The 26,889-nt window shown below is 48.2% G+C and overlaps 2 protein-coding genes across 2 annotated transcripts in view; both read left to right on the top strand.

Moving 5' to 3' along the window:
* Window positions 1-26,889, top strand: part of LOC147670605 (proteasome subunit beta type-9-like) — a 61,248-nt gene that overhangs the window by 16,113 nt on the left and 18,246 nt on the right. Inside the window, exons 4-5 of the mRNA XM_086948136.1 lie at window positions 8,793-8,922; window positions 13,474-13,615. Coding sequence (XP_086804262.1) covers window positions 8,793-8,922; window positions 13,474-13,615 — 272 coding nt within the window. The remainder of the gene's footprint in view (window positions 1-8,792; window positions 8,923-13,473; window positions 13,616-26,889) is intronic.
* On the top strand, window positions 13,847-22,415 carry LOC147670606 (uncharacterized). The gene is made up of 5 exons (XM_086948134.1): window positions 13,847-13,887; window positions 14,141-14,271; window positions 18,852-18,953; window positions 20,058-20,189; window positions 21,520-22,415. The coding sequence occupies exons 1-5, from the start codon at window positions 13,847-13,849 to the stop codon at window positions 21,954-21,956; spliced, it is 843 nt and encodes a 280-aa protein (XP_086804260.1). The 3' UTR covers window positions 21,957-22,415.

Here is a 26,889-nt window from a genome sequence, read left to right as displayed (position 1 = left end):
GGCGAAGGCGCCCACGCCGATCCTTTTCACCTTGCCGCCTAAGACAGCGCCGAAGGCTTTCGCTGCTAAACCGGGGGCCGGCGTGCCCGAAAAGGTGTCTTCGACGCCAAAACCGTTGTTGGTGGTCCTCGGGCCACGGCCTCGACAACTGGCAGAGGAGGAGCGTCAGGAGCATTTCATCGATGCCGATACGGGCAGGCTTTCCCTCCTGAAGAGGAAAATCACCCCTGAGCCCCAATTGGAGTCATACAAAATCCCACTCAAACGAAAGATGGACTCTGCTGGTACTCCAGCCTTGGTGGAGCCCATTTCACCACAGGCTCACGAACTCTCGCCCACTCATTCCAATGTCGAAGCTGGTGAGGGAGACGACGAAGATGAGTACAGCTATCCCATCTACACAGACCCAGAGGATGTGGCAGAGCCCTGGTCTGCTGGTGGCGATCCTGGGGACCCGCATTCTGGACAGGACCCTCAGCTTTTCTCAGCAAAAACTTCCCCCTCTGAGGACTCTGCGGCTTTCAATGCCCTCATTGAGCGGGCAGCGGCCAATCACAACGTCGAGCTGCATGCTGACCCTGTGGACGTCGACTTCCTATTTGACACCTTTTCTGTCTCTGAAAAGACTGTAAAAACTCTGCCAATGCTGAAGGGTGTTTTGAAGCACGCTGCTGAGGTCTTCAAAGAACCCACTAGGGCGAGGGTCATCAACCCGAGGATTGACAAAAAGTACAAGGCAGCGCCCACAGATCCAACTTATATTAAGGGACAGTTGCCTCTGGACTCCCTGGTTGTCTCCAATGCCCGGAAGAGGGCCAACTCCCAGACTACGGGTGATGCTCCTCCCCCAGACAAAGAATCAAAAGTCTTTGAGGCTTCGGGGAAGAGGGTGGCAGCGCAGGCATCCAACATATGGCGCATCTCTAACACGCAGGCGCTCCTGGCACGTTATGACAGGGCACACTATGATACCCTAGGGACCCTTTTGCAACATTTACCCGATCAGTATAAGGAAGGGGCTGAAATGTTAATACAGGAGGGGAAGCTAATCTCCAACGCTTCCATAAAGTGCGCTCTGGACGTGGCTGACACCGCCGCACGCGCAATTAACACTAGCGTTATGCTTCGTAGACATGCATGGCTGAGGATATCTGGGTTCAAGCTGGACATTCAAAGCACCATCTTGAACCAAACAGTCAACCCAGATCACCTGTTTGGCCCTGAGGTTGATACCACCCTTGAGAAGATGAAAAAGGTCACCGACACTGCAAAATCTATGGGTGCCTTGCAGTCCCAGCAGTTTCGGAGTGGGTCCTTTCGTCGCTCCAATACTAGAGGCACCTCAAGGGGTCAACTTTCGCAGTCAGCGCAGTTCTACAAAAGCAACACCCAGACTACTTAACCAACAAGGGTCGAGGTGGATACCGCGGCAACAGCGCCAAGGGCAGAGGACGTGGCAACAACAGCTCCATGTCCTCTACCGCCAACAAACAGTGACGCATTGTCACTGCCCCCCGACCACACAACACCGGTCGGGGGGAGACTCCAGCAGTTCCTACCCGTGTGGAAGTCCATCACCACGGACAGGTGGGTCAGAAAACTTATCCAATTTGGTTATTGTCTGGAGCTCACATCCACTCCACCCAACATACCCCCAAGGCACCGTCCTATGTCCGGCGAGCACTTGCACTTATTGCAGCAGGAAGTCACAGTCATGCTGCAAAAAGGGGCAATAGAGCTCGTACCCTTATAGGAAAGAGGCACGGGAGTTTACTCCCTGTACTTTCTGATTCCAAAGAAGGACGGATCCCTCAGGCCCATCCTGGATCTCGGGCCCCTCAACTTTTACATCCTGTCAGAGCATTTCCACATGCTCGCACTGCAGCAAGTTCTCCCACTGCTTCAACAGGGGGACTTCCTGGCAACTCTGGACCTGAAGGATGCGTACTTCCACATTCCGCTACATCCTTCACACAGAAAATACCTCAGGTTCACCATCCAAAACCAGCACTACCAGTTCAAGGTTTTGCCTTTCGGGGTCACCACGGCACCCAGGGTTTTCACAAAGTGCCTGGCGACGGTGGCGGCGCATCTGAGACGTCAAAACATCCACGTCTACCCCTATCTGGACGACTGGCTCATTCAGGCAAAGTCGGCCCAGCAGTGCGCCGACCACGTGTCCCACACCATTCACCTCCTGCACGATCTGGGATTCTCACTGAATTACCCAAAATCCCATCTCCAGCCCGCCCACATACGGCAGTATCTGGGTGCGACCATAGACACTCTGGCGACCACAGCACAGCCGAATTCAGTGAGAGTCGGCAGCATTCAATCGCTGATCCAAAGATTCAGACCTCAACACTCGCTTCCAGCGAGAGTGTTCTTGCAGTTGATAGGCATGATGGCCTCCTGCATCTCCATTGTCCCGCACGCGAGACTACATATGCGTCCGCTTCAGGAGTGCTTGGCACGTCAATGGATTCAGGCTCACAACCAGTTGAAAGACCTAGTGTTGGTGAGCGGTCGGGCATACAACTCTCTGCATTGGTGGAATCCACGAAACCTTTGCAAGGGCCGACCGTTTCAGGAGCCTGTGCCACAGATTATCCTGACAACGGACGCTTCTCTCCAGGGATGGGGAGCGCATGTACTCCAATACACTGTGCAGGGACTATGGACGCAGCAACAGGGGAAGATGCACATCAATGTTCTAAAACTGATGGCGATCTTCATGGCACTGAAGGCTTTCAAAGTGCATCTATGGTCGTGTTGATTCGGACGGACAACATGACAGCGATGTACTACATTCAGAAGCAGGGAGGCACACACTCTCCGCAGCTGCCTCATCTGGCTCAGAGCATGTGGAAGTGGGCCATTCAGAGGAACATCTTCCTCATGGCAGAGCATCTCCCGGGCAAGGATAATCAGATGGCGGACCTGCTCAGCAGGCACAGCCACCAGATGCACGAGTGGGAGATACATCCATCAGTACACCTGCCGTACTTCCAAAGGTGGGGTCATCCAGAGATAGACCTGTTCGCCACAAAGGAGAACCCAAAATGCCAAAGCTTCGCCGCCAGGTTCCCACACCCACAGTCGCAGGGCAATGCGATATGGATGAACTGGTCAGGCATATTTGCGTACGCTTTTCCCCCAGCACCTCTGATACCGCTGGTGGCACGCAAGCTCAGGCAACACTCGATGACTCTCATCCTAGTTGCTCCAACGTGGGCTCGTCAACCATGGTACACCACGTTTCTAGAACTGTCCGTGGTACCGCATCAAAGGCTACATCTCACACCCAGCCTTCTGACGCAGAGCCATGGCGACATTCAGCACCCAGATCCGCAACAGCTCAACCTGGCGATCTGGCTCCTGAAATCCTAGAGTTTGGCTACCTAAACTTACCTCCCGATTGCATGGACATCATTCGGGAGGCGAGGAAGCCCACTACTAGAGCCTGCTACGCGGCAAAATGGAAGCGGTTTGTCATTTATTGTGCGAACCACAACATTAACCCGCTGGACGCTTCTATTCAGAACATCATCTGTTACCTTTTCCATCTGTACAAGTGTAATCTGGCCTATACTTCCATTCGCATTCATCTGTCTGCAATGGCCGCGTATCTCCAAAATAGACAGCACCTTTCACTTTTCAAGGTGCCTGCCATCAAAGCTTTTTGGAAGGCCTCAAACGAGTCATTCCACCACGTACTCCACCAGCCCCTGAGTGGAACCTCAATGTGGTTCTTACCAGCCAGATGGGTCCTCCCTTTGAACCACTGCATTCCTGCGAGATTCAGTTCTTGACATGGAAAGTGGCTTTCCTCGTAGCAATTACATCGCTACGGAGGGTTAGTGAATTACAAGCCCTCACAATCCAAGAGCCATTTTTCCAAATTCATTCCAACAGGGTAGTGCTCTGCACTAATCCTAAATTTCTGCCCAAGGTTATGTCTCAGTTCCACATCAACCAAACTATCGAATTACCTGTTTTCTTTCAAAATCCAGAATCATTGGCGGAGCGGATGCTCCATACCCTTGACGTTAAACGGGCCCTAATGTATTACATTGATAGGACCAAGGATTTTAGGAAAACTAAGCAACTCTTTGTCGCCTTTGCACCACACCACAAAGGTAACCCTATTTCCAAGGCTGGTATTGCTAGATGGATCGTTAAATGTATCCAGATATGCTATATCAAAGCTAAGCGTGCTCTTACCATTCCACCAAGAGCCCACTCCACCAGAAAGTTGGGGGCCTCTATGGCATTCCTTGGTAACATTCCTTTGGAAGACATATGTAGAGCAGCCACATGGTCTACCACACACACATTTACTAAGCATTACTGTGCTGATGTGCACTCCAAACAGCAGGCAGCTGTAGGGCAGGCTGTTCTCAAGACACTTTTTCAAACTGCTGCAGCTGGCACGGGCGGCCGCCGCTAATGGAGGGACTGCTATTTATTCTATGCACAGATATGAATTCAGCAGCCCACATGCCTCGAACCGAATATGCTACTTACCAGTATGCATCTGTTCTTGGCATGTAGGGCTGCTGACATTCATATCGCCCGCCCTCCTCCTCGGCGCCTGTAGCAGCTGCAGTATTCACATATACTCATAGCATGGTCATCATTCACTGAGTTTCACTCCATCTTGGCCGCAATGGCTAAAAACAATCTGGGGATGGAGTCGATGCCCATGCGCACTGTAGTCCAGGGGAGGAGCCACCTATCTCGTGATACTTCGAAGACTCTTCCAGGACAACAATGTGCAATCATCCGGACCCAACACTAGGCGGCGATCTATGCACAGATATGAATGTCAGCAGCCCTACATGCCAAGAACAGATGCATACTGGTAAGTAGCATATTCGACAATCAACGTGGAAGAAAAAGACTCCCTACCCTACAACACATTTCAATATCTCAACACCACCATAAGGATGAAAGACAATACAACTATAAACTCTCACCTACTACTCCACCCACCAGGTAACATACTCTCTTGTGATGAACACCTACCAGATTTGATAACACACTGCTCACTCTCGGACACCAAAACATCTTCCTTGGGGACTTCAACCTTCACTGCAATGACGAAAGCAATTCTCAAATCCAATCCCTAAATGACATCCTAATCAATAAGAACCTCTCCAAACATTGCAGAGGTCAAACCCCACAAAAAAGACTCAACCCTGGATGGCATCATAACCCAGGAAGAAATGCTATCAACAGCATCTTCCCCGTAGATTGGTCAAAACACCACCGCATCGTGTTCCACATCAATAGAGCGCCACACCTCCAAAGGCGCTTGTAAAAAACCCTTCAATAAACAAGAAACATAAGACAAATTCCCATAGCAGACCTCAAAAAAAGAATGAGGTCACTGCTTCCCTTCCCATCAGATAACCTATCAACAACCCTTGTCACCAACCCTTACAACTCAATGATGTCCTCCATACTGGACCAACAGCCCCTCTGACACTGAAAAGGATGAGAAACACACCCTCAAGATCCTGGTTCAACACAGCCCTCAACACTGAAAGACGACAGCGAAGAGCCGCAGACCGACTCTGGCGAACTAACCCATCCACAGCCCACCTTGATCAGCTCAGGCGGGATCGCAGAAACTACGAAAAACATGGCATGAAAGAAAGAACACCTTCTTCCACAACTCTCTAGACCAGGCCAAAGACCGTCCTTAACAGCTTTTCACTATGATCAGACAACAAACCTCCAAACCACAACCAAAGAACCCTCAGATCTCCAAAGAACAGTGTGACAGCTTTGCCGATTTCTTCAATGACAAAATCAGAAAAATGGAGCTCTTCCTTGTAGATCACAACCAGAAACCAGAGCTCCCTCTTGAAGATCGCAGCCAGCCATCCAACAAAAACCCTCCTCCAGAAAGTCAGATATCAACACCCCCTCTCCCTCCATGACCACCCTACCAATGATCACTCAACAGGAAATCAAAAATGAAATCAAAGCCCCCAAAAGCTGGAAGGTGTTCAACCCAATCTCAGAGAAGGACATTTCTGCAGTGTTGGCCAAATCCAAACCCTTGTCCCAAATTGCGGACGCCATCCTTGGCAAAAAACTCATCCACGCTCTATCCCCGTCTGGTCCAAGATCATAAACAACTCCCTGAGAGTGATGCCAAACTGTCTCAAACACGGTCAAGCCACGCCATTCCTCAAAAAACTGGGAGCTGACTCGAACAACCTCAACAACTTCTGACCAGTCTCTAACCTCTGCTTCCTAGCCAAAACCCTAGAATGATATGTTCTCTCACAACTATACCAACACATTGACAACCACAATCTCCTGGACCCTCATCCGTCGGGCTTCAGATAGGGCTGCAGCACAGAAACATCTATTCTCAACATAGTGGATGACCTTCAAACATCTTTGGACACAGATCGATGCGGCCTTCTCATACTCCTAGATCTACCGGCGGCCTTTGACACCGTCGACCACAAGCCTCTCTTGGTTACCCTCCAAAAAAGGATCAGAGCGGAAGGGGTGGTCCTTCACTGATTTACATCTTTTCTTCAAAATACGACACATAAAAATAGGAATCAGACCTCAGACACAATTCCATTCACTCGGGTGTCCCCCTTGGCTCTGTCCTCTCGCCTACACCGTTCCAGATCTCCATGGAGCCCCTCACTCTCATTCTCAACCAAGCAAACATCCCCTTTCACCTATTCACAGATGACACCCAGCTCTATTTGGAAATCTACTCACTAGACGACGTACACAGACTAGACACCACCCTCAAAGAAGTACAACATTGGCTATCCGGCAACCACCTAAAACTTTCAAGATAAGACAGAAATTCTACTCATATCAAAGTCAAAGCAGTCCCCCAAATACGGCAATGGCTACACTCCATAGACTCTATTAACTACAAACTTACCCGAGCCAACTCCGTCAGATCTCTAGGAATCACATTAGACCCCAAACTGAACATGAAAAACCATATAAAGCACAGTGCAAAGAGCGCCATTTACAACCTGAAACTTCTAAACAAAACAATCCCTACCTACTGCCCATTGACCTGAAAAATACCACACAAGCAATAGTGCTGTCAAGACTAGACTATGGTAATGCCACCCTCACAGGCACTGCAAAATCCCACCTTGCACAACTTAGAACCACTCTCAGAGCAGCGGCCAGAATGGTCACAGGAACAAAAAAAATAATCATATCTCTCCCACAGTGAGAGAACTGAATTGGCTCCCGATTGAAGCTAGCTGCATATTCAGCACTACCTGTCTCACGCACGAAGCCCTCCACACCGGTAAACCAGCTTACCTCCCCTCAAAACATAAAATGGCAGGCCTGTCAAGAAATCAAAGACGTTCTAAAACCCTACTCCTTATCCCACCCAAACTCTACAAACAAAACCCCTGGCCTGCTCCTTCTAGAGCAATGCCCCTAAACTCCATCCCAGTTCATATCAGGACAAACCATTCCTTCTTGTGCTTCATGAGACAGTTAAAGGTTCTCCTCCTCAACAGAAACCTTAACTAGCAGGATGGCAACCGACTGCCAAGACATGACCTCAGCCGCTAAGTCTGCCCGTATGCCTCCCCTGCAACCCCTCCTCCCCCTCCCTCAAACTTTGTCTAATTTAGATTTTACCCCTAATGTGTGATCTTACTCGTTATTTGTATTAAACCTGCTCTGATGTAAAGCGCTCTGATACCCTCAGGTCTTGCCTGTGCTATACAAAACTACCTACATTTAATAATACATTAAATAAATAAATAAATAATATGTTGTTTGACCGGTTATCTTTTGGCATGTTTCTCCTGTCTTTTTGCTTTCTTGCCTCCTGTTTTTATGGTATGTCGGACTTCATTTTGCTGGCTCTGCGCACTTTCTAACTGTTGTTCGGTGTTAAAGTGCAAGTGCTCCTGCTGTAAATTGTGTTTATGGATCTTGTGTTTCCATGATTGTCTATTTGATTTACGAGTACATCCCTTCTACAGTGCATTGTGTGTGCCCAGGACCTGTAGATCAAATGCTGCTAGTGGGCTTCAGCACTGAGTGTGCCCCCCAAACAAGCAGTCTTTTCAAGTTGTCTCAGACCTTCTACTGCAGTTTCTGTGTGCAAGTTTTCCTGCCATGTCGACAGGGCAATGCACCCACTTGCCAGGCCATGACATTCCCTTTTCTTGCATATAAGGCACCCCTCAGGTATGCCCAAGGTACCCTCATGGGCAGGGTTAGGTGTATATGAAAGGTTGGACATGCACTGGTGTGTGTGACATGTCCTGATAGTGGAATACTGCCAGTTTTGTTTTTCATGGTTGAAAGGCAATCTGTCTCCATAGGCTAACTTGGGAATTGCTTTGTAACAGCTCACAAATATAACTCTCCATTGAGACACAACAGAGGCATGAAGTTTAGGCTCTCTGAACTCAAAATGTAATAACACAACTTTTATTAAAGATGTTTTTTAAATTGTGTTTGAAAATGCCACTTTTAGAACATGGGATTTTTCTTACTTAACCATCCTGCCTGTTTGTGTATTTACCTTCTGGTTTTGGAGTGCCAGGAGGTAAGGATGTGCATTCGCTCAAGACAGTCACAAGGGGGGTAAGGTGTGTTCTGCCTTTCCTGGGTGACTCACAGTTGGGCTGAATAGGCCTGGTCTGTATTTAGAGTGGTGGGAGGCGATTTCAAAGGCACCTAAATAGGCTGTGTCTGCTCTGCACAAAGCTGTCTCCACCTCCTCCTGTTTTCGGTTGACAGACGCCTTTTCTCTCTCCTAGCCTGGACATGGATGAAGCCCCCTTGGTGGTGGCCGCCGCCAGTCTTGTGAGGGGCGTCTGCTACAAGTACAAGGAGGAGCTGCTGGCACACCTGATAGTGGCGGGCTGGGACCGGCGGCTTGGGGGGCAGGTGAGTGACGCCTAGTGCACGCCTGTGCTGTTGGTTGGGGCAATGGCTATCAGTTTCTCAGTTTCTAGATCTTTCACTGCATCTATCTATCCGTCTGTCTGTCTGTCTGTTTGTCTGTCTCTCTGTCTGTCTGTCTGTCTATCTATCTATCTATCTACATATCCGTCCGTCTCTCTATCTATCTATCTGTCTGTCTGTCTGTCTGTCTGTCTGTCTGTCTGCCTGTTTATCTATCTATCTATCTATCTATCTATCTATCTATCTATCTATCTATCTATCTATCTATCTATCTATCTATCTATCTATCTATCTATCTATCTATCATCTGTCTGTCTCTCACTTTTTCTTCCTAACTGCAGCTGTTATTTCGATGCACAGGGCCTCTATATAAGTCTATTTTCAGACCTGTAGCGTGATTTAGCTGCAAAACGTCACCTTCCGACACCCTTTTGAGGCTGAATGTTTTATTAAAGTCCAACAAATAAAATCAGGACTCTGTGAGCAGCAGTGACTTTGTGTATAAAGGTAATGCATAAACCATGATGCCAAGACTATAAAACAGGGAATGAATGTGAAAAGCCAGGTCATGGGGGATCGGTTCATGTTTAATGAACGGAGGAATATTTTTTGAACTTTATAGCACTAAGGTTTAGCCTCTAGTTTTGTTATTTGGCGCCTGCATAAACTCTGCTGTTATTCGTTTAGAGACATGTTTTGGGGAGGAAGCTGTACTGTGTCATAGCAAGTCTTTTTTTGTCTGAAATCCACAGCAGTAAAAAGAAAGAAAAAGAAATTCGTAATATCATTGCAAACAATAACATAATCTAACTGTTGTTTAAATTACAAGCACCTTAATAATTCACAGGCAGGTCAAGAGTGTGGCAAAAATGAGTCCTGCATTTAAACAGTTACTAAGACACTAAAATGAGGTGGGGCTCCCAGCTCTCCCTGGGTTTGCAAGAAAATCATATTGGTCAGCTCTGGTTCCTTGTGACCCTCCCACTGCTCCCCCCCTGCCGCCCGCCCCCACCGTCACTTCTGTCTAAGCCAAAACACAAAGGACCTTTCCTGTCTTTGGCTCTTGGTGGGCGTTCGTCCGATTAAGCCCCATTTTATCCATAAAACCACCCCACCTCCTAAATTATGTGCATTTTCTGCATCCCTACTTCCCTGCATCCCTCCTTCCCTGCTTCCCTCTTTCCCTGCTTCCTTGCTTCCCTCCTTCCCTGCTTCCCTCATTCCCTGCTTCCCCCCTTCCCTGCTTCCCTCCTTCCCCGCTTCCCTGATTCGCTCCATCCATGCTACCTTCCTTCCCTCCTTCTAATGACAGGGGCGCACCTATAACTCCCAGGAAGTGAGGTGCGGCTGCATTTAGTACCAGGACTGGCTGAAGTTGTCACACATGACACAGAGACACCTGGGACAGTATATAGAATTATAGATGGGTAGCTGTCAACAATTATTTTCCACTTTGGCCTTCCACTGACATCACAGACAACCAGAGTAAAGCTTGACTTCTCCAGATGTTACTTGAGGCCAGAAGTTCCAGCCTCCCTGTGTTGTTTTCTTTCGCAAGGAGTACCTATGGTTTGGTGTTTGCTTTGGTGTCCTCAGGTTCCCATCTGCTCTCACTGTGGAGGTTTCAAAGAGGCGTTTACCAATGGGACAAGGCTTTGAAGCAAAACCCCTGTTATGATGTCCACTGGTTGGTTCTGGGTAGTGCAATTTAGAAAGAGTCAAGTCAAGTCAAGTCAAGTCAGAGAATTTATATAGCGCACTACCTACCCAGAGGGTCTCAAGGCGCTTAGTAAGGGGAGGAGGATTACTTGTCAAATATCCACGTTTTAAGTTGCTTTCTGAATGCTAGGTGGTTCTGGGTGAGGCGAAGGTAAGCGGGGAGTGAGTTCCATGTTTTAGCAGCCAGGTATGAGAAGGATCTGCCTCCCGTGGTGGTCTTGTTGATGCGAGGTACAGTGGCGAGGGCTTGGCTGTAAGAACGTAGTTGGCGGGTGGGGGTGTAGAAGGACAGTCGTGAGTTGAGGCATTCTGGTCCGATGTCGTAGAGTGATTTGTGTGCGTGGGTTAGCAGTCGGAAAGTGATTCTCTTATTGACGGGTAGCCAGTGGAGGTCTTTCAGGTGACCAGAGATGTGTTCGTTGCGCGGGATGTCTAATATGATCCTGGCTGAGGCGTTTTGGATTCGTTGGAGTTTCTTCTGGAGTTTAGCGGTAGTACCTGCGTAGAGGGTGTTTCCGAAGTCCAGTCGGCTCGTGACTAGAGCATGGGTGACTGTTTTCCTTGTTTCGGTGGGGATCCAGCGAAATGTCTTCCTGAGCATGCGAAGAATGTTGAAGCAGGATGAGGATACGGCACTGACTTGTCTGTTCATTGAGAGTGAAGAATGCTGGATGACGCCTAGGTTCCGTGCGTGGTCTGTCGGGATGGGTGCTTTTCCAAGGGCTTCCGGCCACCAAGAGTCGTTCCATGCAGAGGGGGATGTACCTAAGATGAGGACTTCTGTTTTGTCTGAGTTCAGTTTCAGACGGCTTTGTTTCATCCATTCGGCAACTTCTTTCATTCCTTCGTGTAGGTTAGTTTTGGCGGTGCTGGGGTCATTGGTGAGAGAAAGGATTAGTTGAGTGTCATCCGCGTAAGAGATGATGTTGAGGTTGTGTTGGCGGGCGATGGCCGCGAGGGGGCTCATGTATACGTTGAAGAGGGTGGGGCTGAGTGAGGATCCTTGTGGTACGCCACAGATGACTTCAGTGGCCTCGGACTTGAATGGTGGGAGGCGGACTCTCTGGGTTCTTCCGGTGAGGAACGAGGTGATCCATTCAAGTGCTTTTCCTTGTATTCCGATGTTATTGAGGCGTTGTAACAGGGTGCTGTGGCAGACTGTGTCGAATGCTGCAGAGAGGTCGAGGAGGAGGAGGGCGACTGTGTCTCCATTGTCCAGTAGAGTTCGAATGTCGTCTGTTGCTGCGATGAGGGCGGTCTCAGTGCTGTGTTTTGCTCGGAAGCCAGATTGTGAGGGGTCGAGGGATTTGTTGGCTTCGAGGAAAGCGGCGAGCTGGTTGTTGACGGCTTTCTCGATGACTTTGGCCGGGAATGGAAGGAGCGAAATGGGGCGGTAATTTTTGAGTTCGGTGGGGTCCGCTGTGGGTTTTTTCAGAAGGGCGGTGAGTTCAGCGTGTTTCCAGTCTTCCGGGAAGGTGGCAGAGTTGAAGGAGCAGTTGATGACGTCTCGGAGGTGCGGTGCTATGACGGAGTCTGCTTTGTTGAAGATGTGATGAGGACATGGGTCTGTGGGGGATCCTGAGTGGATGGAATTCATCAGGCGGATTGTGTCCTCAGTGGAGATTGGGTTCCAGTCGTTAAGGGTGTTCACGGGGGGAGAATGTTCAGCAAATGGTTGGGTGGGTTGGTCTTCGGGTTGGTTGTCGAAGCTGTTGTGGATGTCTGCAATCTTGTTGTGGAAGAATGAGGCTAGGGAGTCGCAGAGGGCTTGAGAGGGGGTGATGTCGTTGGAGTTGGCCGAGGGGTTGGAAAATTCCTTGACGATGTTGAAAAGTTCCTTGCTGTTGTGGGCGTTGTTGTCAAGTCGATCCTTGAATGCTGTTTTCTTGGCCTTTCGGATTAGTTGGTGGTGAGTGCGGGTGGCGTTTTTAAAGGCGTCCTTGGTGCTAGTGGTTGGGTCTTTTTTCCAGGCCTTTTCAAGGGATCGGCAGAGTTTCTTGGACTTCTTAAGATCATCGTTGAACCATGAGGCCTTCTTGCTGCCAGGTTTGCTTTGACGTTTTCTCAGTGGTGCTAAGGTGTCGGCGGTGTTGGATAACCATAGGGTGAGGTTGGCGGCGGCTTGGTTTGGGTTAGAAGAGTGGGCTAGGGTGTTTAGAAGGAGCGATGCGGAGATCTGGTCGGTGGTGATTTTGTTCCAGTTTCTTTGCAGAGTTGGTTGGAGGTGGTTGGTGGGTTTTGGCTTGTTGTAGGTGAAGTGAACGTAGCTGTGGTCAGTCCAGAGGAGATCCGTAGTGTGGCTGAAGGAGACATGATTGCTGGAGGTGAAGATGGGGTCGAGTGTGTGACCTGCGATGTGGGTGGGGGTTGTGACTAGTTGTTTAAGTCCGAGATTGGCGAGGTTGTACAAGAGGGTGGTGGTGTTGCGGTCGTTGATCTTTTCAAGGTGAAAGTTGAGGTCTCCCAGAAGGATGTAGTCTTTGGAGGGGAGCGCGTGTGGAGTGATGAAGTCCGTGATGTCTTCACTGAATGAAAAGAGAAATGTTTAATATTGTTTGATGTATCCTGCCTTGTTATAAAATGTGATTTTATCTGCAGGAGTTAGGGAACCCCCGTCAGTGCCCTTGTGCAGTGTGATGGAAATAATGTCCTGTAAAGAGCAGATACAATTATGGTCTCAATGCCCGCCCTTGGAGGTAAAGGAGGCACCTGCAGAATGTTTGCGGGCAGTTGACCTAGTGCGTAGATCGGCTCTGTGGTGCATTTCCTTGGCGGGCTTCACCAGCTCTGACATGTCTCTGTTTCCTTGCCCAGGTGTACGGGACGCTGGGGGGGATGCTCGTCCGCCAGCCCTTCTCCATTGGTGGATCCGGGAGCTCGTACATTTATGGCTACGTAGACTCCGCCTTCAAACCGGGGATGTCCAGAGAGGACTGTGTTCAGTTTGCAACTAACGGTAAGGTTTATGCATTGCTGAAGCTTAATAAATGTAATCTCCGGAGCAGAGAACCCCGTTCAGAGGGCCATGGAGCAAGCAGGGGTTACTGAGCCCAATTGTGGTGGTTGAGGCCTTTTACCCTGATGTCCCGGGGCCGACCTACTACCAGGCCAAGTATCCCTTTATCACCAGATTCTCAGTTGTAGTGCGGGTCGATCAGTCCAAGGCTTCTCAGTGGAAGGCCGTCACATGGCAGTGAACCCAGACTTGCCACTGAAAATGCAGCAGTAGTAAAGATTACTGATTGTCCAGTCAAATATTTGCTTTTAAGTAAAAAAGGAGTATTTATATACGACCACAACTTAACATTCGACATTCACAAACAATACACACAATCCCATGACGTCAGGGCTCGAGTGTCTTATAGTTGGGTCCCTGAGTCCCACTCCCATCCAGCCATGGTTATTCCTCATTCACTATAAGTGACATTCAGGTTAGCCCTACTGGTATCCTTTTTTTTTTTTTTTTTGGTGTTCAAACCAGCTTTATTGAGAAAGATGCAGTAGGATACACAGCTTGGTTCGCCTACAACCCGGAGGCCGGCAGCAATAGAGGATTCATCCATACACAGCCTGGTAGCCGGCATCCCGGGGGCCCGGCGGCATATTACAAAGGTATGTAGCGTCACAGTGGTGGTCGGTGAAGCAGTCCAAGTAAGGATGAGCAGCAGTCGAACAGGTTTTTTTTGAGCGAGAGAAGAGTCTCACTGCTGTTTTGTAGTACGTAAAACAAGAAACAAAGAACATCCCAACGAGGTTACAACAAAGAGGTAGTGCATGACTGTGTGGTGATAATGTATGGCAATGGTGTAGCGTGTTGGCCCTAACAGGTGGCGTCATGTGGGGAGGTGACTATCTCTGGCTCAATCTCTAGTACAATTGCAGTTCGTGGGGGTGTCAGTGCCAGAATCTGCGGTGTATGAGGGATACTACTCCCGACAAGGGGGGGACCCTTCGTCTATATAGCAGGGAGGGAGCATAGGCACAAAAAAAGGGTGTGAGGGGGTAGCGCTGCTCAGGCAGGGGGCATTTGCTCTTCGAGGAAACAGCAGAGGCAGGGAGGCCCGTCAAGTGGAGGAGGGCAGCACGCTCCCTCCAAGGTCACGGATCAAAATGTAGAAAACATGTCATTGTGGTTGGGAGGTGGCAGGCTCGTCGCCTGACTGCGTATCGTCATTTGAGCGTTTAAGCAAGTAGTGTACCAGTGGATCCCAAATGTTCCTAGGTCTACATGAGAGAGGTAACAGTTCAGAAAAGGTAGTGTGTTGGTCTTGGCAATATGTCAAGTCAGTTAGCCAATCTTTGAACTTGGGCGCTCTGCCCCTACTCCAACGGCAAGCAACCCGTCGCTTGGCCAAGAGTAATGCTATGTCGGCGAATTTTCTGCAGCCCTTAGGTAAGTGCTTGGTATATCCAAGGATGGCAACCAGAGGGTCCGCAGGAATCTCTTCATCCAGCATTTCTGCAACGGCCTCGATGACCTGTCGCCAGTAGTCAGCGATCTGGGGGCAGGACCATGCCAAGTGGAGGAAGTCAGCATGTTCGGCTCGACAGCGTTCACAGCGGTCATTATCGGCCAGCCCGAATCTGTATTTTCGGACCGGGGTGTAGTAGATCCGCTGCAGAAATTTATAATGTATAATTTTCAATCTGCAGCTAGCAGAGATGTAGGAAGTCAATGTGCAGCAGTGCTTCCACTGGTCGTCCGAAATATCAGTACCGAGTTCCGCTGACCATTGCGATCGAGCAGCAGAGATTGGTAAGGGGGCAGCTCCACGATACTGTCGGTAGAGCCCAGAGACCAAATGTGTCCCATCCTTTGACTCCAAAAGGTAGTGTAGCGGGGGCAGGATGGCAGGCTCTTCAGGGTAGTCGGGAAGGATATCCCGCATCCCGGCGCGCAGTCGAAGATAGTAAAAGAGTTCAAGGGGCGTGTATGCATGTGTTTTAAAAAATAGATCAGCCGATTTGAAAAGCCTGTCGTGAAACAGATCCCCCCAGCAGGTGATATGGAGCTTGTCACAGAGTTGTCGGAACCCCTGTTCCGATAATAAGGCAAGCTGCGGGTGATAGGTGAGAGGCAGCCTGGGGGAGTATGGCAGTGTGCAGAGCAGCCGCCGTGCGATGCGCCGCCATGCGTCCAGTGTGCAGGAGACCGAGGTATTCGAAGTGGTGATGGAAGCCTCGGGACAGTGTATCAGGCCGTTCAACGGGAGCGGGTGTACTATCCAGTCCTCCACCGCTATGTGTGGCATAAAGGGAGTAGGAGCCATCCAGTGGTAGGCAAAATGCGCCTATGCGCACAGATAGTATGTCTCAAAATCAGGGATGTCGAACCCGCCTTGGTCATAGTAAGCATGGGCGAATTTTGCGAATCTCGCGTTCGCGAATTTGCGGATTTGCGAACTCGCAATCCGCAAAATCCGCGAATTCTTGCGAATTTGCGGATTTTTTTTTTTTTGTGTTCGCAAGGATTTCTGCCAGTTCGCGAGGGTTTCGTACCAGTTCGCAATTGCGAACTTACATTTCGTCGCGCAACGGTCGCGAATTATGTTGTTTCTACGTCTGGTTCATCATCACAGGTTCCCAGCACCCTCTGTTTCACCACTGCAACCCTCTGTTACATCAATGCCACCCTCTGGTTCATCATTACTGTAGATTATGGGGGGGAAAAGCAAGCACACCAGCCCTGCTTCAACTGAGATGAATTAATTTGGGGTTAGTTTATTAATGTGTCACTGTCTGGCACCTGCTTCCTTATCTGTAATTTTGCTTTCTGTTGCAGTGCATTTTTTTGTCCCCAGGACCTTCTTTGTGGCCTACTTGTAGCTATTGTATGAGCCTGCTGTGAGGGTCAGAGCAGGGTCATACAATTGTTGCAACTAGCAACTGAATTCTGGAGGGGCCCCAGTCAGGAAGCACTACCGGGAATTGTTACTAATGATGAGTTTGAACTCTTGCCCCTGCCGAGTGCTTTCACTTTTGAAAAACTCGTTTTTCTGCAATTTCGCGGGGTTCGCGGGGTGCGAACACTCGCAAGATCGGATTCGGAAGCCGCAAATTCGTGCGAATATGCTATTTGTTTTTTTTGCGGCGTGTTAGTTGGCAAGGTTTTGTGCGTTTTTGCGAGCCGCTCGTAGCGCAAGACGCGAAGTTACCCTCGCGGTCGTTCAAGGGCGCAGCCATCTTGTTTGCCTGACGTATTTCCGTTTCCGGGCGCGAAGTGTAATCTCGCAAAGTTTGCGGCTTGCCAGTACAGTCTCGCGCGTGTTCGCAAGGAAAATCTCGCGCGAACTTACCTGCGCGGTCGTGAACGGGCGCGGCCATCTTGTTTCTCATTCATTGCTATGGTTCTGGGCATGGTCTTTGTATCCTCTGTCAATCTCTGCCATCCTTTGCTTGTTTGAAGTTTTTTTTAATCTATTTTACTTATTATCTATCCCTCTATTTTTCTAGCCCTATATTTTTGTGTTTACTGCTACTTTTGGTTAATTTTAAACTACTTTTGTAAACTCTTTTCTTTTCTTCTCTTCCCTATTCTATTTTCTTTATTCCTTTCCGCCCAGACCATGGTGAAGGGAGCCGGGAAGCATCCCGAGAAGGGGAAGGGTCCCGCACCCCGTGTCCGGCTCCCGTGCGGGCGTTTGAGGGGGGAGCTAGTGATGCCACGGGAGATCTTTACCCCGGAGGAGGTGGCCCAACTCATTTTTTATGTTCAGCGCCGCCTCCCCAGGACCATCATGGGAGGCGGCAAGATCAGTGCCGGGTACGGGGCCCGGGAGCGCCGGAAGCGGTGGGAGAAGGTGTGCCAGGCCATTTACCACCACTCTCGGGTCTGGCGCACCTACAACCAGGCCACCCACCGCTGGACGGATGTCCTGACCCGTGAGCGAGATCTGCTCGACCTCCTTGGCCTTGAGATCCCCGGGCTTGGTGAGTAGTAGTAGCTATGTCTTTACTACTATGTTTTCTCCTGCTGTGTTATTATATTGCAAATTTTTGTTTTTTACCAAGAGCAATAATGCTGCTCATTACATTGTAGGTACATTTTATTTCAAAATCTTCTGTGCATTTCAGGTACACTGCTCTCCTTCTCAGTAGTGTTGCTACTATGCTTATTTGTTTTAGATTTTGTGTTCATTTCATTGGCCTGTGAAATTATGTATGAGTGTAGTTGAAAGAACTGCGCAATGCTACACACTAAGGTTCAGATTTTTAATTACCGGCGCATCCCTGCAAAGTTGCAGGGATGCGCCAGTAATTGTGCGTCACGCCACCATCACCCATGGTGCGCCGTATTTACAATGCGGCGCGCCATGGGCCAGAAACGTCACCAAAGCGTTACGCATCTGTGCCGTAAAGGTGGCGCATTGCTGGAGTTGCGTCGCAACGATGGTGCAGCTCCATCAATTCTCTGGGGTGCCCTATCTCCCCAATGCTGCGTCAAGCCGTACGTCTGCTTCAAGCAGGCGCAGGGTTTGAGTCACGCATCATTGTCCTCAAAGTGACTGATTGAAATCTTGTAGATTTCCCTCAGCCACTTTTAGGATGCGTTCCTGCTCAGGAACGCCCTCCCTTGCGCCGGAACACCCCTATTGGCGCAGGGCTTTACAACGTGATGCATCTCCCAGATGCGTCACGTTGTTAATATACGCCGCACCATTGCGCCTCTTTTGTGCTGTCGCTGCGTCACAAAAGTCACGCAACAATGGAGCAAAAGAGCCGCAAGGGCCTTATAAATCAGCCCCTACAGACTCAAGTCCAGTCCTTCCTTTGTACACATGGCGATAAGAAGAAATAGTGGTGGTGGATTAATAGTTTGAGTATTTTAATGACTGGTGAATGTAGTAGGAAACTTTAGTGTTGTCGCTGATCTTCAATCACGATGGACTTTGGCTGTCACTTTGCGTGCTGCGGACTGCTGCCTGCCAATCCTAGGCAAACCTTTTTAGTACTTTGTTTAGTGAGTTACATAGGGTAGTTTCCAATTCGACGGTCCGCAAATCAAGCAATACTAAAGTAATGACGTAGTCGACCACATGAGATTGGTCAATAATATATCCCGTGGAGTCGTTCCCTATTTGCTATTTCGCAAAAATATTTTGTTACTTTGTTAGTTCTTTTTTAAATGTTTGATTTGGTTGAGAAATATCATCCATGTTTTCTGTTTTTCTTTCTTTCATGTTGTACATCAGCTTCCCCCAGGGGCAAGAGGAGGACACAGGAGGAGGAGGAGGAGGGTGCTGTTGTCGATGCAGGCCAGGACCGGGCAGTCGAGGGCTCCTTTGCTGGCCCCAGTAAGTTTTAATTTTAATATAGAGTACTTATTTTTTCCTAGCGTTCCTCATTCGATTTTTTCTAAATCGTCTTTGATCTTCTTGTAGACAGGATCTAAATTCTTATCCTGCCTCGACTATGACTCCGTGTGGTATTACTAGATTATTCTTATTAGTCTGTCTGTGTAGCTAACTAAGATTGCACATTTGGCATTTCCATTGGACTCCCATTCTAGTCAGCAATAGCTCTATGCACTGAGTGTAGTCCTCTGGGATTGTCCATAATGTCTTTTCAAGTATTCTAAATGTTTATGCTTTGACCATTGCCAACAATAAAAAGGTGAATGACCACCACCAAGAAATAATAAGATACTACTTTACTTTTGGTTTGGATAGGAGGACAATCCATTCGACTACTGTTGCAGGGACAAATCTGCACAAACAGAACTATGGACACTAAATAATGCATCGCTTAGCTTATCAATTATAATAGGTGCTGTAACTGTTAGACTTTCCACATACCTCAGTGATAACAGACTTTGTAGTTGAACCCCCAATCTCCTTACTGACTAGATAGTGTGGCAGAGTCATTTAGCTCCCAAAGTCACCGATGGCAGAGGCACGGACTCATGCTTGCAAAAATTCGAAAACCTTTAGCTCATCCACTCTAGTCTGGAAGACCAAAAACCACAGAGTCTATTTAAGTTTAAAAGCTTTATTAAAAGTAAACACATTTATTAAATTCAAGTTTGTCATAAAAGTGAACGTGTAACTGAAAATGGAAAAGTGCTTAGTGCTGACGATTAATTGGACACATTTCTTGTGGTCGAGCCGAGCTCTCACCTGGTTTGAACTTGATCCTGCTCGTGTTCTTAGAAGTCAAGGTTCTGTCTGTTAGGAGAAAAAGTGGTGCGTGTTAAAAAGTAAAAAGCAAACATTCATCAGTTGTGCCAAAAAGTGCAGCAAGACAACAGCCTTCCCTGGAAAAAGGGACATTTTTACTCTAGAGTACACAGTCAAAAATTATTAAATTGTACACTTTTTTCACATTTCTTTCTTCCTCCTAGACCAAATATTATATAGTAGTGAGTGGTGTATTCTAACATTATTAAATGTACTTTGTAGGTGGAACATCTGGAGACGGGGCCAGCGCGGAGGTGGTGGCATTGGACGAGGAGGACAACTCTGGGGAGGAGGCGGTGCAAGTGCCGGAAAAGGACATGCCTGTGAGGGTTCAAACGGTGGTGGCGGGCAGAGGTAAGCTATACATTCCTTAGTCATTGAGATTGAAGACTGCAGAGTGTGCTTTCTGCACGGGTGTATTATAAAAAAAGCAGGTAGTAGCCTCCTCTAAATGTACTTCGACTTAGCTGTGAAGTTTTTGGCGAGAAGAATCCCAATCAGATCTGAGGTGAACTTGATGGATGGGATGAACGAAAAGCGAAAGAAGGGTGTAAGTAAGTGTGGAAGCACGAGAAATGTAATGATGACTGGCAAAGAAGAATGATATGTGTTTGCTTGGTCCCCGAGGTGGCTGGGAAGGTAAGAAAATGGTATGGTGCATGGCTGGGTGAATGATGAAGCAAGGATGGGTGGAAGGAGAACAGCCTGGGTGGGTGAGACAGAAACTGTATGTGTGCAATATACTTTGAATGGATGGATGCCTGGATCATTCATGGTACTATCTGACTCTTAGATAGCATATGTGAATCTAGAGAGAGTAGACGGTCACTGGATGAACTAAGTGTTACTTTGAAGAGCATGTAACACCGCACCCGCACGTCCGTTCCAGTGTAGGAAAGGCAAGGAAAAGAAGTTGTAACGTTGTCCAAAGACTACCATGAATAGTAGCAGTAGTTTGTATTGCAACTGCAAGCACAGCATATATCCAGTTATTACGGTGGACACTCCCTACCTCCCTTAATAACTTTAGTTTAGTAGTAGTACGTCATTCATGTGTGGGGGTATCACTGTTCACTCAATAATAAGCAAAGCACCTAAAGTCATCCCATATGTCATCAAATACATCCCATGTGAAGTGATAGATAATCAGATAATTTAGCTTCTTCATTTTCCTTTTCTAATACTCATTTGCACTGTAGGGTGAAAGCTAAATTAATTAAGCAGTAGCCCTTTTAACAGAGTATTCTCAGTGCCACCCGTAATAGAAAAGTAAGAGCTTCACCACCTGCATGTACTGGACCGGTACAGTAACGCAAGTCTGTCTCACTCACCATGGTGTGCGTCTGTTTTTCTCGGGTGCAAGTTCACTGCGCTGGCATTATGCCGGCTTGCATAAGATAACGTACCAATTTTCCTAAACAAGAGAGAAGAAGAAGAATAAGAGTGGTGTACTGTCATAGTCGACTGTAATAGAAGTCCATAGTGCTCGTAGAATTTGTTCCTTAAACTCCCACTAATGTTAGAGCAAGGATGAAGAAGTCGGAGGTTACATAGATACTGTCCTCAATAGTTATGCACTGTGCTTTCAATTTGCTACTTGCACTGTGACAACTTTCTGCTCAATCATTTTGTGTTAATCTTAAGGAGCATTGGTTACAGACTATGTCTTTCTTTTTTCATGTAGTTGCTCCTTCCAAATCCAAGACACCATCAAGGAGGAAGGAGCTGGCTCGAATGGCCCGGCAACGGAGGCTGGATGCCACTGTTGCTGAATATCGGCGGCTGGTGGCCCTGGAGGAGGAGGAGACACAGTCTGGAACAACAACAACGTCCACTGGGACAGCTGCATCCTCCTCCGTGCGGGCTGCCAGCCAGCGCAGTGCTCCAGCGGTACGGAGCCGGGCTACCAAAGCCAAACACCACCGCCCAGCAGCAAAGAAAGCAGCTGCCCCTCACAGGATTTGCAAGGCACACCGGCGCCGCTTATCCCTCAGACTGTCCTACCTGGAGCAGGAGGTCCATAATTATAAGAACGTGGTGGAGGGCCTCCGCTTCGAACTTGCCACCCTCCGCAAGGAGCATGATGCCCTGGCTGCTAATTCCAACAGCACCCTGCCATAGTGTCCCTTGCCCCTTTTTTAGAGACTTTTGGGGGGTGGGAATTGGGAGTTGTGATTTTTGGGGACTTTTGAAGGACAATCGTTGGGGTTAGGGAGGGTCTTGCGGGAGATTCTTTTGTTAGGGCTATAAAAATATACTTTTTGAAACTTTATCTGACCATACCTGTTTTTTACTGCTTTTGAGTCTGGTGGGTGGGGGTTTAACATAACAGTAAGTTTGTTTTCCTGAATAGTCCTAGGACTTTAGTAGTACTACCGTCAATCAAATCTCTCGTCTCTCCTAATACTCCATTATACTACCTCCAACCAAACGCCTATCTTACCTGTAATTTCTGTTTGCAAGTAGGGCTAGGCCCAGGGCTGGCTCCACGGGAAACAGCAAATAAGGTTGGCAATCCTGGGCGGATAAAATTTCCTCATAGCGGTGGTACTAGTGGTGTGACACAGTGGCAGTTGCTTGCCTATGAAAAAAAAGAAAATGAAATCTGGTTTGTCCTCCTGAGCAATACAAAGGTACAATACAGAATATAGCAGGTGACAGAAGTACACTAGAACAGTGCCACGTTGTAGCCTAACAAATGTTAAAGTATAACTAATTCGGTTGAAGTTCTTTGACATTAGCCATGGGTCTTTGTCAAGCAGAGTAAGAATATATCCTCGGATTTCTTCACCAGCCTGTTGCTATCACCTTATCCTCCCCAGCAAGTGTGTGGATTTATTGCTGTAATTTAGTCACACATCAATCAAAACCACACAGCCCGGGGGAAGAGGGTTAGGGTTTGAAAAATGGATGGGTACGGGGGTTTTTGGGAAAGGTTTTGGGAGACAAGAAAAAGTAGCACAGCATGGACGAACAATTGTGAACATAAACAAATCTTTGGGTACAAACCTATCCATCAATCTTTGAAAGTGCATACACTACTGCATGCATGTCAGTTAAAAGTAAGTAGTACTTTCGACAACTGTGGAAGAAAGAATGCGACAGTACAGGGCGTGGGTGGAAATATTGATAACTATATTCAACATAAGGTCTCTGTAGCCAGATACCCGAGAGCCTTGCTGGTCACTATAAATCCATTTACAACAACACTCAATGGGGTTGGTCTGGAAGGTGTCAGGTTTACTCCCCGTGATCCAGTCGATGCAAATATGGTTCCACCTCCAAATGTCACCAACACCCAGAAGTGTAAACACAGGGTGTTCGAGGCATTAGGCGGGGGAGAAAAATAACAAACTAAAATAAAAAATGTGGGATGGGTAAAGGTAGGGTCAGCAGGGAAAGGATACCTGTAACAGAAGACAAGACAGGCATCAGTGAAGTGCTGTCCTAACATACAAGGGTACTCTCATATAGTCTCACTAAATAGTCTGCAAGTCTCCCGCCTACTCATGGGAAATGTAGTTTCATAGTACGGTAGGCGCTTAGGGGCTGCGTAACCTGACAGAAGGTATAGTAGATAGAAAAGGAGAAATTGCTTTTTTTCTAGGTGTCCCCTCACTCACCAGGGTTGCCCCTTGGTGACATGCTTCATCATTGGGGCCATCCCAGTCCTCTACGGGCTGGGGCGTGCTGCGACTTGCGAATTACATAGGAGCACTTACAAATGACTATGTGTGGTGCAGATGTGATAGTGGAGTGAACTAAGTGATGTGTTAAGGGATCAATGTAGAAGCCGAGAGAGAGGCAAGAAATGCAGTCACAGTCAGAGAAAAAGGCAAGGGATACTGTATCTATGTGGTTGTAGTGGTCCTGCTGGAAGTGGTAAGTAAGTTGCCCGCAGAAAAAAAATCCTCCTATTAGCGGCACTCCTCCATTGCAGCCGACGCTTCGTCCATCGATGTTGGTCACCAGAAGACACCCTGTCCACTGCCTGCCTGATGCTGAATTGTGGCTCGCTACTGTGAAGCCTGACTCCATCCTTTTTTCCCCATTGCAGAGACTGAAACCCGGCCTGTAATTATTCAACGAAAAACAGGAAGTGATATAATATTACAACACCACTGATAAATAAATATAAGGTATGTAGGCTGTGGAGTGCAAAAAGTCACAATTTGTTTTTCCTAGTAGACAGTACAATGTTTTTGAAAGTGCGTACTCTGAGTCACCTTTTGAAGGATAAATAAGTATGGGCAAATTAATGTAGCGGATCTTGCCCCTCAAGCTAGGTGTACTGTAAACTGTGTTTTAGAACAAAATTAGATCTTCCTAGCAGTGCTCCCACCCAGACCCTTACTAAAGCCAGTCGCAAAAATGTAGAAGACCCCCAATCAAATCTCAAAAAACGAGGCCTAGCAGAAAACTGGTGACAAAACTTACTTTGAAAGTAAAAGTAGGCCGAAGTACCCTAATTACCCATTACCCACCGTGGATTGCATTCAAACCACTTGCAAGCAACCAAGCAAAAGTAGCCATAGCCAGCATCGCTCCAAGACTCGAAATCCCCCCCACTCAAACACATGCAATAGAAATACTGCTAACCCTAACGAACCCTAAGTTAAGAATAGTGGCAAAGGCTTTCTTTAACTATGCCAAATCCCCCCTTTCCCACCATGGATTTTCTTCAAATGACTTGCAACCAAAATTACACATTCTCACGAGTGCTCTAAGACCCCAGAACTCAGTTTGAAAAATCTAGAACACCCCGAAACACATGCAATCCTGCTGCTAGGGCTAACCCTAACGAACCCTAAGTTACAAAAAGTGCCAAAACTAAAGGCTTTTCCGCGCGGATTTTGTCCCAACCACTTCTACCCGGTATTAGACCTTCCCAGGAATGCCCCAAGACCCGGCAACCCACCCGCCAAGAAGCGTAACACCCCCAAACAGGCCAAAAGCAAAATCTCATATTTGCAATATTTCTGGGCCTTCGGTCCAAACGCGCTGCGTAGCTAGGCCATAAGTCGGGGTTGGCACGACGGATTTCCTGAAAAGCAAATGCAATCATGATTAGAGTGTCCCAGCAGTGCTCCCAGACCACGAAACTCACCCGCAAACACCAGGAAGCCCCCCAAACAGGCCCCCGAAAACGCTACATAGAGCAAAATGTCAGAAATAGCCAAAAAAAAAATCGGCCTGGATTTTGTCCCAACCACTTCTACCCGGTATTAGACCTTCCCAGGAATGCCCCAAGACCCGTCAACCCACCCGCCAAGAAGCATAACACCCCCAAACAGGCCAAAAGCAAAATCTCATACTTGCAATATTTCTGGGCCTTCGGTCCAAACGCGCTGCGTAGCTAGGCCATAAGTCGGGGTTGGCACGACGGATTTCCTGAAAAGCAAATGCAATCAAGATTAGAGTGTCCCAGCAGTGCTCCCAGACCACGAAACTCACCCGCAAACACCAGGAAGCCCCCCTAAGAGCACCTCAAAGGCAAGCAAGTCATCAAAAACACAAAAAAAATTCCGCCTGGGATTTGGTCCAAAACACTTTTATCCGGTATTAGAGCTTCCCAGCAATGGCCCCAGAGCCGTCAACCCAGGAGAAGACGAGTAGAAGACCCCCAAACAGCCAAAGAGCAAAAGTACAAAAATGGGGACTTAGTCAATTTTTCACAAATTTCCCAAATCACTCCGCGCGCGCTCTGCAGCTAGGCCCTAAGTCCCCTCTGCCACCATGGATTTGCTTCAAACCTCTTGCAAAGTAAAGTATATATAGCCAGCAGTGCTCCCAGACCACGAAACTCACCCACAAATACCAGGAAGCCCCCCAAACAGGCCCCCGAAAACGCTACATAGAGCAAAATGTCAGAAATAGCCAAAAAAAAAAATCGGCCTGGATTTTGTCCCAACCACTTCTACCCGGTATTAGACCTTCCCAGGAATGCCCCAAGACCCGTCAACCCACCCGCCAAGAAGCATAACACCCCCAAACAGGCCAAAAGCAAAATCTCATACTTGCAACATTTCTGGGCCTTCGGTCCAAACGCGCTGCGTAGCTAGGCCATAAGTCGGGGTTGGCACGACGGATTTCCTGAAAAGCAAATGCAATCAAGATTAGAGTGTCCCAGCAGTGCTCCCAGACCACGAAACTCACCCGCAAACACCAGGAAGCCCCCCTAAGAGCACCTCAAAGGCAAGCAAGTCATCAAAAACACAAAAAAAATTCCGCCTGGGATTTGGTCCAAAACACTTTTATCCGGTATTAGAGCTTCCCAGCAATGGCCCCAGAGCCGTCAACCCAGGAGAAGACGAGTAGAAGACCCCCAAACAGCCAAAGAGCAAAAGTACAAAAATGGGGACTTAGTCAATTTTTCACAAATTTCCCAAATCACTCCGCGCGCGCTCTGCAGCTAGGCCCTAAGTCCCCTCTGCCACCATGGATTTGCTTCAAACCTCTTGCAAAGTAAAGTATATATAGCCAGCAGTGCTCCCAGACCACGAAACTCACCCACAAACACCAGGAAGCCCCCCAAACAGGCCCCCGAAAACGCTACATAGAGCAAAATGTCAGAAATAGCCAAAAAAAAAATCGGCCTGGATTTTGTCCCAACCACTTCTACCCGGTATTAGACCTTCCCAGGAATGCCCCAAGACCCGTCAACCCACCCGCCAAGAAGCATAACACCCCCAAACAGGCCAAAAGCAAAATCTCATACTTGCAACATTTCTGGGCCTTCGGTCCAAACGCGCTGCGTAGCTAGGCCATAAGTCGGGGTTGGCACGACGGATTTCCTGAAAAGCAAATGCAATCAAGATTAGAGTGTCCCAGCAGTGCTCCCAGACCACGAAACTCACCCACAAACACCAGGAAGCCCCCCAAACAGGCCCCCGAAAACGCTACATAGAGCAAAATGTCAGAAATAGCCAAAAAAAAAATCGGCCTGGATTTTGTCCCAACCACTTCTACCCGGTATTAGACCTTCCCAGGAATGCCCCAAGACCCGTCAACCCACCCGCCAAGAAGCATAACACCCCCAAACAGGCCAAAAGCA

Source organism: Lissotriton vulgaris, unplaced genomic scaffold (genome assembly GCF_964263255.1).
Source record: "Lissotriton vulgaris unplaced genomic scaffold, aLisVul1.2 SCAFFOLD_1178, whole genome shotgun sequence".
Taxonomy (NCBI): domain Eukaryota; kingdom Metazoa; phylum Chordata; class Amphibia; order Caudata; family Salamandridae; genus Lissotriton; species Lissotriton vulgaris.
Note: the sequence above shows the minus strand (reverse complement) of the source record. Positions and strands in the feature narration are given on the sequence as shown.